Source organism: Notechis scutatus, chromosome 6 (genome assembly GCF_049901735.1).
Source record: "Notechis scutatus isolate UNSWTSFEM ecotype Mainland chromosome 6, rNotScu1.2, whole genome shotgun sequence".
NCBI classification, from domain to species: Eukaryota; Metazoa; Chordata; class Lepidosauria; order Squamata; family Elapidae; genus Notechis; species Notechis scutatus.
Window position 1 is genome coordinate 80,372,372 of NC_142014.1, and position 14,950 is coordinate 80,387,321.

General features: G+C 45.9%; 1 protein-coding gene and 1 pseudogene across 2 annotated transcripts; both read right to left on the minus strand.

Moving 5' to 3' along the window:
- Positions 1-2,718: 2,718 nt before the first annotated feature.
- Positions 2,719-3,692, minus strand: LOC113426376 (neo-calmodulin pseudogene; annotated as a pseudogene). The gene has a single exon (XR_015750179.1). The product of XR_015750179.1 is annotated as a neo-calmodulin pseudogene (transcript).
- Positions 3,693-8,509: 4,817 nt separating this feature from the next.
- On the minus strand, positions 8,510-14,950 carry LOC113430912 (uncharacterized). Its single transcript, XM_087968935.1, has 2 exons — positions 14,537-14,950; positions 8,510-8,817 (listed from the first exon to the last, which is right to left on the minus strand). The coding sequence occupies exon 1, from the start codon at positions 14,818-14,820 to the stop codon at positions 14,572-14,574; it is 249 nt and encodes an 82-aa protein (XP_087825061.1). The 5' UTR covers positions 14,821-14,950; the 3' UTR covers positions 8,510-8,817; positions 14,537-14,571.

Consider the following 14,950-nt stretch of genomic DNA (forward strand, 5'->3'; position numbering starts at 1 on the left):
TCGCCTTTTTTTGCAGTCACCATTCCGGTACTTTCTACCATCAACAAATGCCACAATCAAACGCAGAGAAAGGCGACTGCTACCGGGCTGTTCGTCATCCGCCGCGCTGTTGTGACAAGTAGAAGCGGAAATGACGTCACGCGGAAGCGGAAATGACGTCATTTTTGTGGAATCCCTTATGCGGCCCAGCCTCACCCAGACTCTGCCTCCAGTGGCCCCCAGGTAAATTGAGTTTGAGACACCTGGCTTAAGGAGTGACTGGGCGGGGGAGAATGCAGTTAGTGATGTCGGGCATGCGCTATAAGAACTGACTGGGTGGGAGGGGCAGGCAGAGAGGGGCGGGGCCAGCCAGGGACATGATTTGCCGGTGCTCCGAACTGCGCAGAAACAAAGCAACCGGTTCTATAGAACCGGTCTGAACCGGTATCATCCCACCCCTGCTCCGGATCCTTGGGAGGGTGAAAACGGCTTCCTCCCTGGCTCTGGAGGCCCACCGAAAGCAGGAAACAGGAAGTTGACCATGCCCACCCAGCAATTGGGCATTGAACCGGTTGCTGGGATTGTTCAAGCCCGCTCTTACTCCTTAACCCGGTTGGAAATCCTACCTGGAAACTTCTTCCGAGCAAGCAAGGGACATTTTTCCCCATCTCCACATCTGGAGGACCTTTGGGGGGGCAAGATGCTTTCGGTCCCAGACGAGACCACTAGGGGTTCTCCTTAAAGAAGGTCACAGTTGGAACTCCAGGCTGTTCAACCATCTCGGCAGGTCCTGGTGCCCATTTCGCAGCTGAGGATCTCAGCCTGCTGTCCTCCAGGTGGGCCTTCATCCACCCCAGTGGAGGAATTATGGACGTTGTAATCCCAACACACCTCGAGGACACCTAATCAATGAATTGAAGGTTGAGCAATGGAGACCCAACACCGTATAGCGGTAGAACTACTGCTAGCCACTCATTTTGTGGACAACGGTGGCAAAACTCACTTTAAAAACGGGGCAAAACTCACTTGACAAATATCTCGCTTAGCAAACCGAAATTTTGGGCACCGTTGTGGTTGTAAGCCGAGGACTACCTGTGGATCTCCCTGAGCTCAGAAAAGCACACAGTCCCTTCCTCTTCTGAAGCCCACATGGGCTGAGGATGCTGGGAGTTGTAGTCCTGGCAGTTCTAAAGAGGGAGCCATCTTGGAACGGGGGAAAGGAAAGGATGGTTGATTTCTCTCTCTCTCTCCCCTCTCAAGATGGCTTCCCACAAGGACCCCTCCCCTCCTCACCCCCTTCTTCTTCCTCATCTGTTTTTGGTATTCCGCTGCATAACATAAATAACCTGTTTTCTGTTTTGTGGCGCAATTTTTCCATTCCTGGGGCAAGATCTGTGTCCGGGTGGGGTGGGGGTGGGGTTGGTTGAGCCGGCAAGATAGGAAACAGAAGAGAACTGTACAAAAGCGGAGGAATTCCAGGGGGAGGGGCAGGAGCTTCAAAGGTTTTCCTGGAGACCCCAAAGCGATGGAAGGTCTAGTTCTCCCCCACCCTGAAGAATTGTATAACTCCGTTTGTGTCTGTCTGTGTGTCTGTCTATCTATCTATCTCTATCATCTGTCTCTGTCTCTCTGTCTGTCTGTCTGTCTGTCTGTCTGTCTGTCTGTCTGTCTGTCTCTCTAACCTTCCCTCCCTCCCCTTCTTTCCTTCCTTCCTCCCTCCCTCCCTCCCTTCATCTCCCACCCACCCACCTTCCCTCCCTCCCTTGCTCTGTCTCTTCTTTCCTCCGTCCCTCCCTCCCTTTCTTCCTCCCTCTGTCCCTCCCTCCCTCCATCTCCCTCCCTCCCACCTTCCCTCCCTCCCTCCCTTTGTCCTTCCCTCCCTCCCTTTCTTCCTTCCTTCTTTCCTTTCTTTCCTTTCTCCCTCACTCTCTTCCTCTCTCTCTTCTTTCCTCCTTCCCTCCCTTCCTTTCTTACTTACTCTGTCCCTCTCTACATCTCCTTCCCTCTCTACATCTCCCTCCCTCTCTTGCTCTGTCTCTTCTTTCCTCCCTCCTTCCCTTCCTTCCTTTCTTCCTTCCTCCCTCCCTCCCTTCATCTCCCTCCCTTCCTCCCACCTTCCCTCCCTCCCTTTCTTTCCTTTCCTTTCTCCCTCACTCTCTCCCTCTGTCTCTTCTTTCCTCCTTCCTTCCTTCCCTCCCTTCCTTTCTTCCTTTCTCTGTCCCCCCACCTTCATCACCCACCCACCTTCCCTCCCTCTCTCCCTTCCTTTGTCCTTCCCTCTCTCCCTCCCTCCCTCCCTCCCTTCCTTTGTCCCTCCCTCCCTCATTTCCTCTTTTTCCCCTCCCTCCCTTTCTTCTCTCTCTGTGAGTGTTTTTGTGCATATGTGGAATTTTACCCGAAAGCTTCCTAAAGTAACTACAAGCTGTCCAAGATGAAAATCAAAGTAATTTGCTTTCATTTAAAAAAAACAACACCCTCCATTAACATTTGGTAGAAAGGGCTATGTATTGTACAGGTAATCCTTCGCCAAAGTCAACCTCTCAAATTCATTCCCTACAGACAACTGGAATATAGTTATTCAAGAAAATGAGATTTCCCTTTCTCCCCCCAAATTCCAGGTTTCTCATGTCCCGTGTGAATTAAGGCAACATCGCAGCCTCTCTGTTTAAAAAGAAATCCCTTCCTCAGAGCAATGTGGTAATAAAAGAGGACAGAGAACTCATTAGGATAAAAGCAATTAGACCTTTATTTGACTTGCTAGAATTAAATTACTTCATGCCGGAGCCGCACCTCCAAATTAGCTTCTCTGCAAGGCTACAACCTTGGCCTCGTGAGATCATTTTGAGACGTTAAAAGTCAAGAATATCTTTTGATTCCCAAAAGATTGCCGCACACTTCTTGGAAAGCCCAGAAAAAAAAATCCACAAATCACCACCGCTGAAGTCCAATTAGCATCCCCAAGTGTCTGACGGAGGTTTCCTCTGTCGATTCGCGTCCCACCGCAACCGGTTGCCTTCGCTGTCCTCCTCACCAGGCCACATTATGGAGGAGGTACGTGGCCCAAAAGGTCACAAATCCCTTCAATCTCGTAGGCTAAGATCTCTACAAGCCTGGTAGACCTTCTTCACTTGCTGGTCATCATCCTCAGGAACTCCTCATAATTCATCTGCCCGTCTCCATCCAGGTCGGCCACCTTCAGCATCTCCTCGACTTCTTCGCTGGACAACTTCTCCCCCAAGTTGGTCATGATGTGCCTCAGCTCCGCAGCGCTGATGTAACCGTTGCCATCTTTGTCAAACACCTGGAAGGCTTTCCGGATCTCGTGGCAATCTCGGCTCTTGACCTCCTTCTCCATCAGGTTCAAGAACCCGGGAAAGTCGATGGTGCCGTTTTTGTGCATTTCCAACTTGTGGACGATCTCCCGCAGTTCGGCTTCAGTAGGGTTTTGCCCCAAGGACCTCAAGACAGTCCCGAGTTCCCTGGTCGTGATGGTCCCATTTCCATCCCGGTCAAAGAGCATGAAGGCTTCTTTGAACTCCGCGATTTCTTGTTCCGTCAGAGAGGTCATGGTGCCTTCTTCTGCCCCCGACCAACTCGCCGATCCACCTTCTGCGGCTGGTTGCTCGTCTTGGCGGTGAAGAAATGCTTCTTCTTCACTTAGCCCAAAAAGGATTCGAGTTTGTTTCTACTGGCTGGTCTCCAAGAGATGTTCTGGCATCTTGCAACAAGGAGCCAACACCCCTGCCTTGATTCCACTGGAGCAAAGTCAATGGTGGAAATCTTCTCCTGAAGGCTCCACACCCTCCTCATTAGGAACCTGCTAATCTGGTCTGGGCCAGGCCCGAAGGAAGTTAACCATTTCTGGATTCCATCCCACGTCTTTATGGGACCCCGGGCCTGCTACTGGTTTCCAGTGACAAGCGTCTCAATGGTCTGGAGAACATCAGTTTGAGGAGGAGAACAATGGGTAACTGATGATGGGGCTGGATGACCTCCAGCTGCCTCTCGGCAGCCATGGCCCAGTCTGTCCATTCATAAGTCCTTGTCACTCAAGAATGAAGCTCGCTCAAAGCATGTGTGTTAAGAAGTTAAAAAGAAAAAGAGGTATTAGAAAGCTTTGATTTTAGGAATGCGTTTGAAGGAAAGTTTAGCATTTCAAATAGGGTGGGGTGAAAAAGAGTGCACACCAAAAAAGGTTAGAAACTAGTGGATGGGGAGTTCTAATTGCACCCCTCCCCCATGCACAAAAGCTGGGTGCTGACTTTGGGCCAATCACCAGGAGACAGTGAGTTCTAGTCCTGCCTTAGCCATGAAAGCTGTTGGGTGACTTTCAGCCAATCACGAGGAGACTGTGAGTTCTAGTTCCGCCTTATCCATGAAAGTCAGCTGGGTGACTTTGGGCCAATCACCGGAGATGGTGAGTTCTAGTCCCGACTTAGCCATGAAAGCTGGTTGGATGACTTTGAGCCAATCACCAGGAGATGGTGAGTTCTAGTCCCGCCTTAGTGATGAAAGTCAGCTGGCTGACTTTGGGCCAATCACCAGGAGATGGTGAGTTCTAGTCCTGCCTTAGCCATGAAAGTCAGCTGGGTGACTTTGGGCCAATCACCAGGAGACGGTGAGTTCTAGTCCCGTCTTAGCCAGGAAAGCTGGTTGGGTGACTTTGAGCCAATCACCAGGAGGTGGTGAGTTCTAGTCCCGCCTTAGCCATGAAAGTCAGCTGGGTGACTTTGGGCCAATCACCTGAGACAGTAAGTTCTAGTCCCGCCTTAGCCATGAAAGCCAGCTGGGTGACTGGGCCAATTACCAGGAGACAGGGAGTTCTAGTCCCGCCTTAGGCATGAAAGCCAGCTGGGTGACTGGGCCAATTACCAGGAGACAGGGAGTTCTAGTCCCGCCTTAGGCATGAAAGCCGGCTGGGTGACTTTGGGCCAATCACCAGGAGACGGTGAGTTCTAGTCCCACCTTAGTGATGAAAGTCAGCTGGGTGACTTTGGGCCAATCACCAGGAGACGGTGAGTTCTAGTCCCGCCTTAGTGATGAAAGTCAGCTGGGTGACTTTGGGCCAATCACCAGGAGACGGTGAGTTCTAGTCCCGCCTTAGTGATGAAAGTCAGCTGGGTGACTTTGGGCCAATCACCAGGAGATGGTGAGTTCTAGTCCCGCCTTAGTGATGAAAGTCAGCTGGGTGACTTTGGGCCAATCACCAGGAGATGGTGAGTTCTAGTCCTGCCTTAGCCATGAAAGCTGTTGGGTGACTTTCAGCCAATCACCAGGAGACTGTGAGTTCTAGTTCCACCTTATCCATGAAAGTCAGCTGGGTGACTTTGAGCCAATCACCAGGAGACAGTGAGTTCTAGTCCTGCCTTAGACATGAAAGTCAGCTGGGTGACTTTGGGCCAATCACCAGGAGACGGTGAGTTCTAGTCCTGCCTTAGACATGAAAGTCAGCTGGGTGACTTTGGGCCAATCACCAGGAGATGGTGAGTTCCAGTCCCACCTTAGCCATGAAAGCTGGTTGGGTGACTTTGAGCCAATCACCAGGAGGTGGTGAGTTCTAGTCCTGCCTTAGCCATGAAAGTCAGCTGAGTGACTTTGGGCCAATCACCCGAGACAGTAAGTTCTAATCCCGCCTTAGGCATGAAAGCCAGCTGGGTGACTTTATGTCCATCCCTCTCTCTCATCCCAGCCTGCCTCACAGCATTGTTGCTGTGGGAGAAAAGAGGAGGAAGAAGGAATATTAGATATGTTTGCCACCTTGAGTTGTTCATAAAAATGAAGGCAGGATAAAATAAATCAGACGAAATGAATCCACATAATGGCGGCAGACAAGATGGAGGCAGAACTGGCTCTCGGATGTGGGAATGGTTTGGGAATGTTGAAGGCGCCAAGATGGCAGATCGCTTCACTAGAGGCTCTTCTGCCGGAATTTGTTCCAACTTGTGTCAGCCAATCCCTGCTTGAATACATGCTGAGTGCCATTATAGTCTTTAATTTATTATTGTCTTTTGGTTGAGTCAAACTACTTAATGAGCCAAGAATGCTTGCAGAAAAGTAAGCATGCCTCTCTCTCCCTCCCTCCCTCCCTCTCTCTCTCTCTCTTTTAATTGGATGAAGAATTTTACCACCTCCTTCCATTCCCTCCTTTCTATTGATCTATGAAGACCTGCGAAGACCTTTCATCTCAAAGGGGAGCCGAAAATTTCATATATATGTAAATAAAATAAATGTGTACATTTTCCAAAGGACCCGAAGGAACAGACAAGGAACAAAGGATGAACACTAACAAGGAGAGATTCAACCTAGAAATAAGGAGGAATTTTCTGAAAGTGAGAACAATCAACCCATGGAACAAAAGTTGCCTTCAGAAGTTGTGGGAGCTTCATCCCTGGAGGCTTTCAAGGGGAGATTGGACTGTCATTTGTCATGGATGGGGTAGGGTCTCCTGCTTGGGCAGGGGGTTGGACTAGATGACCTACAAGGTCCCTTCCAACTCTGTTAACCTGTTAAAAAAGAATCTGTTAAACCAGTCATGAAGAAGATGAGGCTTTTTGGGCTAGACTTAAAGGTGAGATGAAGGTTTAATACGTTATTGATTCCAGTGCTTTTTTTTACTTTGGCCAAAAATCAGCATTAAAAAAAAGACGCCGTTCGTCCATGCCAACCTGGATCCGGTTCACATCCAGCTGCGGGGACTCCAACTCCCAGAATTCCTAGCAGCAGTTCACCTGGCTGTGGAATTCTGGGAGCTGATGGGTGAGAAGACCCAGGTGAGGAAAAAAAATTGGCAGGGAAAACCACCCGTTTTGCAAAGGGAAAAAGAAACCTATTTTGCAGGACAACATTTCTCCACAGCTTCGATGTATACGCAGGTTGTTTTTGCACAACCTGCTTAGACAAGCCAATGAAAGACTCCGCTGCTCTCTGTGTGTATGTGTGTGTGTGCGCGCGTGTGTGGGCAGGTGCAGGGGGCGGCCTGCTACTGGTTCGCACCGGTTCGAGTGAACCGGCTGTTAATTTTACCTCAGGTTTGCCAAACCGTTAGTTCCCATGACTGGCTGGCCCTGCCCTGCCCCCCCCGCCCCCCTCCCCTCCCGGGAGTCCCCATGTGGCCCGTTTTGGATCCCAGGTAAGTGCAGGGCGTGCGCGGAGGCTCAGGGAGGGTGAAAAACGGGGCTCCTAGAAGTTCGGGAAGGCCGGAAATGGGCCTGTTTCCAGCTTCCAGAGGGTCTCCAGAACCTGTGGAGGCCATTTTCTCCCTCCCAGAGTCTATTCTATTCTATACTCTATTCTATACTCTATTCTATACTCTATTCTATACTCTATTCTATACTCTATTCTATACTCTATTCTATATTCTATTCTATACTCTATTCTATACTCTATTCTATATTCTATTCTATACTCTATTCTATATTCTATTCTATACTCTATTCTATACTCTATTCCAGGGGTCCCCAACCACCGGTCCGTGGACCGGTACCGGTCCGTGGAACAACTCCTACCGGGCGCGGCTTGCTGGCGCCGCCATCTTTTTCATGAAAAAGTGCTTCCGGTGAACTTTTCCTGGTAGAAAGCTCACCGGAAGCACGTTTTCATCAAAAAGATGGCGGCGCCCAGCTGATGCCGGTACTGGGCCGCGGCGTCAAAAAGGTTGGGGATCATTGCTCTATTCTATATTCTATTCTATACTCTATTCTATACTCTATTCTATATTCTATTCTATACTCTATTCTATATTCTATTCTATACGCTATTCTATACTCTATTCTATATTCTATTCTATACTCTATTCTATACTCTATTCTATATTCTATTCTATACTCTATTCTATACTCTATTCTATACTCTATTCTATATTCTATTCTATACTCTATATTCTATTCTATTCTATATTCTATTCTGTTCTATATTCTATTCTATTCTATTCTATTCTATTCTATATTCTATTCTGTTCTATATTCTATTCTATTCTATATTCTATTCTATACTCCTATTCTATTCTATTCTATTCTATTCTATTCTATTCTATTCTATTCTATTCTATATTCTATTCTAGACTCTATTCTATTCTATATTCTATTCTGTTCTATATTCTATTCTGTTCTATATTCTATTCTATTCTATTCTATATTCTATTCTATACTCTATTCTATATTCTTTCTATTCTATATTCTATATTATATTATATATTCTATTCTGTTCTGTTCTATTCTATTCTATTCTATTCTATTCTATACTCTATTCTATTCTATATTCTATTCTATATTTTTCTATTCTATATTCTATTCTATTCTATATTCTATATTCTATATTCTATATTCTATATTCTATTCTATTCTATTCTATTCTATTCTATTCTATTCTATTCTATTCTATTCTATTCTATTCTATTCTATTCTATTCTATTCTATTCTACTCTACTCTACTCTACTCTACTCTACTCTACTCTACTCCCCATTCCATATACTACTCTATTCTATTCCTCCTGTTCAGCTGGTTTTCAATTTAAAAAAAGCAAAACCTTTTTCGGAGTTCCATGCAAGAGAAAAAGCAGACGTTTATTTCACGCCCGAGGCTTGCAGAAGATGCTCCCCAAACAAAGGTAAGCAGGGACGTTTGCAAAGGTTTCTCTGGAGTGCAAATCCTGTTTTGTTACCAAGAGTCGCATATAAAGGTTTTTCTCCTGTTCTCGGCTTGCAAATCCAGTTTTTGAACCTGAGGAAGAATCTCTGGGTTTTGGGACAAAAGCGCAGGTGGAGGCAGAGCTGATCTTTGGCGGTGGAAAATCCCTTGAAGCGACAAGCCATGGCTTGCTCTCAATCCAGTTCTCGGCGACTCTGCGGAGAAACAAAGAGAACAAGCTGTAACACAAGCACTGGCAGGAAACTCCCAGCCACTTTGTTTTGGAAAAATACAGCTGGCCTCGAATTATGACCGCAGCTGAGCCCAACATTTCTGTCGCTAAGCAAGACATGTGTTGAATGAATTTTGCCCTGCTTTATGACCTTCCTTGCCCCTGTTGTTAAGTGAATCGCCGCAGTTGGGCAGTTAGTAACTATTCAGCTAGTGCAGTGATGGCGAACCTTTTTGTGGTGGTCTGCTGAAAGGACCCACCCACGTGCCAGCACCCACAATGCAATGTGCTCTGTCCCCTCTGCGCATGCATGCGCAACATCCCGCCCCACCTCGTTACCTGCACGGCACATGCGCGCGCCTCCCAGCTGATTTTTGGCCCATTTGAGGCCCTTTTCGCCCTCCCGGAGGCTCAAGCGAAGCCTCTGCAGCCTTGGGAGGCTGAAAAATGGGCCCATTTCGGCACTTCCAATATTTCCGGAAGGCCCATTTTTCAGCCTCCCAAGGCTGCAGAGGCTTCCCTCGAGCCTCTGAGAGGGCGAAAACAGCCTCAAACGGGCCCAAAATGAGCTGGGAGGCGCACGCATGCGCAGTGCAGGTAAGTTTGGCTGGGGCTCACGGGCCCACACAAATGGCTCTGTGTGCCACCCGCATGCCATAGGTTCACCATCATGGAGTTAGTGTCTTTTCTAGTGAAAAGAAGGAGTAGGGGTGACATCAGTGGTGGGATTCAACGTGGTGTAACAACCGGTTCACTTGAGTGTGCACACAGCATTTGAAAACCGTCCATCTTCAGCTCTAAAACTTACCTTCTGCTGCAGCCCCGGTGAATAAAATCAATCAATCAATCAAACATTTATTGTCCATGCACAACATGTGTACAATGAAATTTAAATGCGCTGTTCTGACCAAGGCTTCCTAAACCGTAATCATGCTCACACTTATTTTAAAAACTAGTCTTATTTTATTGCAATGTTGGGAATGGTTTTCATTCCCAGCCGGAATTAATCTCAAACAGTCCCCCGAGATAAGCACCCACCTTTCAGTTCTGTGAAGTGCCGCCAAAAACAGAAGTGTCAAATCAACTAGGAAAAAAACCAACCGAAGTACAAAGAGCTTCAAGAATGAGTCTGAACCGATCGAACGGCTTTGCTTCCTGCAAAGGTTTCATCATCATGGCCTGACTTTTATCCCTTACGGGAGGGGCAGTCACCTCCCAGCCTTACTCCTGAGTTGCCCCTTTTGTTTCAACTGCTCTTGCCTTCTAGCAGCTCTGCGCACACGCGCACTGGGAACAGGCTCCTCTTGTTCCTCTTCCTTGCTGCTACCAGACACTGAAGGCTCTGAAGGCAGCACACAACTCCCAGATGGTCCTGGCCCCATCTCTGCATCAGACCCAGGACCCTCATCCGAGTCCTCTCCAGACTCCCTGACTGGTCTCCGTTCTTCCCCACTGTCCGATTCCACTTCCGACTTCACCGGCTGCCCACAAACCACAAAATGCTCCTCCTTGGTGCTGGCTCCGCAAGTCTATCGTATTAAACCTAATTGTGGTGTTTATGTTGCATTCAGAAGTCTGACAGCCCATGGATAAAAGCTATTTTTCCAGCCTATTTCTTCAGCTGGCTCTGCTTCTGTATCTCCTGCCCGATAGTAGGAGAGTGAAAAAGTGCTGACCGGGGATGTGAATCATCCCTGAGGATTTTCCTCAACTCTGCTGAGGCAGCGGATCCTGGCGATTTCGTCCAGTGGTGTCAGGGGACAGCCCATAATTTTTTTGTTGAGGCGGGGCAATCCATTGCGCCGCACGAATCAGCGGGGCTGCAAAACATGGAGATATAGGACAGACTTGCACAGGGACGGGGCCAACTGATCGCTGTAACTACCGGTTCACTCGAACCGGTCCAAACCGGCTGAATTCCACCCCCCGGGGTGACATGATAGCAGTCTTCCAATATTTGAGGGGCTGCCCCAAAGAAGAAGGGGGTCAAATTATTCTCCAAAGCACCTTGAAAGCAGGACAAGAAGCAACGGGTGGAAACTATTCAAGGAGAGAAGCAACTTGGAATTAAAGAGAAATATCCTGACTGCTAGAACAATTAATCAGTGGAACTGCTTGCCACCAGAAGTTGTGAATGCTCCAACACTGGAAGTTTTCAAGAAGAGATCGGACAGCCATTTGTCTGAAATAGAGGGTTTCCTGCCTTAGCAGGGGGTTGGTCTAGAAGACCTTCAAGGTCCTTTCCAACTCTGCGATTATCCTGACACTATCCCACAAACGAGCAGCAATACAACATCCTAGGTCGCACAAATAGGATTTACTCTGGGAGCTTTCGTGTACGTGTTCTGGGGCTAGTCTTACAGGTTCACAGGGAAAACCACATCACAACAAAGATGTAGGGGAGACTATGGAACACCTGGAGTAAACCCTACCTGTGTGGCTCCATCAGCACCACTCTGGGTGAGCCAAAAATTAGGTTGCAATAGGAGGTGGTCAGGTGGTCTTCTTGGACTGAAGCCATCCAAAGTTGCTCTCTCCACTCAACACGTGTGTGTGTGTGTGAGAGAGAGAGAGACAAAGACAGAGAGAGACAGAGACACACGAGAAAGAGAGAGAGAGAGAGAGAGACAGACAGACAGACAGACAGACAAAGAGAGAGAGAGAGACAGACACAGAGAGAGACAGAGACACACGAGAGAGAGAGAGAGAGAGAGACAGACAGACAGACAGACAGACAGACAGACAGACAAAGAGACAGAGAGAGACAGTGAGAGACAAAGAGACACACACACACAGAGAGAGAGAGAGCAATACAGCTGATTGTTGGGTTGTGCATTCTTTTAAGCCCCGACTTGTTTGATTATGTTTTCAACCACAAGTAACCAGGTCTCTGCAACAGCTCACAAAGGAGTTTGTTTGCTTTGTTGTTGAGAAGTGTGTGACTCATGCTGTACCCCCAGAAAATTCCTCCTTTACTAGAGGTGAGATGAACACAATTTGATACAAAAATATAACGTCCTCCCCTCCAATCCAGGTCTTCTGGATTGGAATATTTCTGTCCTAATGGACTTTATTTAGGAAATTTATATTGCCGCTTATTCGCACATGGCAACTCGAGATGGCTTACAGGAATATAAAAACTATATATAAGTGTGTGTGTGTGTGTGTTTATATTATATTTGTATGTAAAATATATAAAATTATATATATTTGTTTTCTTAAGTTTTCGCGGGTACTTACATGTATGGCATTCGGCTTTGTTCGGGTATTTTCCCACGTCATTGTAGTTGTTCTTTTAAAGTTGTAGCAACGTTTCAGCAGAATCTCATCTGCCATCATCAGGCTTGTATACAGAAGCCTGATGATGGCAGATGAGATTCTGCTGAAAGTTGCTACAACTTTAAAAGCACAACTACAATGACGGGAAAATACCCTAAAAGCTAATGCCATACAAATATATATATTTATATATACAGTATATACATATACATATATTGCTGTCCATTTGCACATGTTTTCTTAAGTTTTCGTGGTACTTCCATGTATGGTATTCAGCTTTGTTCGGGTATTTTCCCACGTCATTGTAGTTGTGCTTTTAAAGTTGTAGCAACGTTTCAGCAGAATCTCATCTGCCATCATCAGGCTTCTGTATTGTGTTCGTCTTATTTATATATATATAACACAATACAGAAGCCTGATGATGGCAGATGAGATTCTGCCGAAACATTGCTACAACTTTAAAAGCACAACTATAATGACGATGGGAAAATATCCGAACAAACCTGAATACCATACACACACCCACACACCCACACCCACACACATATATAAAATGGAAGAAAATAATCATTGAAAATAATCCACCAAGCCACACCCACAGAACGGGTAGTAAAAAATTTTGAATTCTACCACTGCGTGAAATCCTACCAAAAATTCTCAAACATTCTCCCCAAATTCCGAAAAATAAAATAAAATATAATATAACCCCAATCCTATCTCTGTGGACAATCCTAACCTAGTTTGTCCACTCATGGTGACTCTCAAGTCTCCATGCAACCTTAGATCTGGCTCCTTCGTATCCGCAACTGATCAAATGGACGGATTAAAATACACTGAAGTTTCCACAGAGAAACGGTTGGATTTTCCCCCTATGGGTAGTCCTCGGCTTGCAAAGGTTCATTTAGCGACCGTTCAAAGTCACAACGACACTGGAAAAAATGACTCCTGGATCCATTTTTCACACTTACGACCGTTGCAGAATTCCACCAGGGTCACATCGTCAAAATCCAGCCACTTGGCAAACTGACTCATATTTATGACGGTTGCAGCGTCCCTGGGCTCATGTGGTCTCCTTTTTGCGACCTTCCGACCAGCAATGTCAATGGAGGAAGACAGATTCGCTTAATGACCGTGTTACCTTCGCTTCACCAGGGTGGCCAGAAAGGTGCCAAAATGAGGCGAAACTCACTTAGCCATCAAAACTTGCTTAGCAACAAAAATTTGGGGCTCAATGGTGGTTGTAAGTCGAGGAGTCCTTGTATCCTAAAATGTTCTGAACAATGATTTCCAGAAAGTAAGACTGCCTATCCTTCAGAAGTTTGGAGGATTTGGGTTTCCTGCCTGAGCAGGGAGTTGGACGAGAAAGCCTCCAAGGTTCCCCTTCCAGCTTCTATTCGAATTCTATTCTATTCTATTCTCTCTCTCTCCCTCCCATCCTCTTTCTTTTCTTTCTTTCTTTCTTTCTTTCTTTCTTTCTTTCTTTCTTTCTTTCTTTCTTTCTTTCTTTCTTTCTTTCTTTCTTTCTTTCTTCTTTCTTTGCATCTTCACCTTCCCTCCCGTCTTTCTTTCTTTCTTTCTTTCTTTCTTTCTTTCTTTCTTTCTTTCTTTCTTTCTTTCTTTCTTTCTTCTTTCTTTCTTTCTTTCTTTCTTCTTTCTTTCTTTCCTATTCTATTCTATTCTATTCTATTCTATTCTATTCTATTCTAAACTTCATTCTATTCTATTTTATTCTATTCTAAACATTTTATTTTATTTTATTTTATTCTATTCTAAACTTCATTCTCTTCTCTTCTGATCCATATTTCTATTCTATTCTATTCTCTCTCCCTCCCATCCTCTTTCTTTTCTTTCTTTCTTTCTTTCTTTCTTTCTTTCTTTCTTTCTTTCTTTCTTTCTTTCTTTCTTTCTTTCTTTCTTTCTTTCTTTCTTTCTTTCTTTCTTCTTTCTTTCTTTCTTTCTTTCCATCTTCACCTTCCCTCCCGTCTTTCTTTCTTTCTTTCTTTCTTTCTTTCTTTCTTTCTTTCTTTCTTTCTTTCTTTCTTTCTTTCTTTCTTTCTTTCTTTCCTATTCTATTCTATTCTATTCTATTCTATTCTATTCTATTCTATTCTATTCTACTCTACTCTACTCTACTCTACTCTATTCTTTCCTTATTCTATTCTATTCTATTCTATTCTATTCTATTCTATTCTATTCTATTCTATTCTATTCTATTCTATTCTATTCTATTATCTATTCTATTCAATTCATTTTTTAGTCTGTCCACCATTTCCGGTATGTCCGGAATGCAGAAGAAAGGAAGAGGGAAAGAGAAAGCAGAAAGAGAGAAGCAAAGAAACCAGGTTTAGCCCAAACCACAATACACCCTAGAAACATCCTCATTGGCTGTCCCCCCACGTCTCCCCTGCTTCCTCACCGTACCAAGAAGAAAAGAGCTGGGGGGTTTCCTCCTTCACCTACGCCCCCTTCTTGGCCAACATCTTCACAAACTCCTCAAAGGTGACCTTCCCGTCGTCATTCAGGTCAGCCTCCTTCAGCATGTCCTCCACCTCCTCATCGGTGAAGGTCTCCTGAAGAATGTCCTGGAGGGACCGCATGACGGTGCCCAGTTCCTTCTTGGTGATGACTCCGTCGCCGTCCAAGTCAAAGTGGCTGAAGGAGTCCTTGAAGATCTCGATCTCGGCTTCGGTGAACTTGTGGGACATCTTGCCGGTTGTGTTGCACCCAACGTTGTGTGTGTGTCTCTCTCTCTCCTTAAGAGAAGCACACTCTGGGTTTCTCTCTGGTGAGACAGGAAAATCTGGTGTCTGTTAGTAGGAGGCAAAAGAACCACAA

Bases quoted from the DNA above. Each gene is read 5' to 3' on its own strand.
- LOC113430912 (XM_087968935.1), bottom strand. From the start codon at position 14,820: ATGTCCCACAAGTTCACCGAAGCCGAGATCGAGATCTTCAAGGACTCC.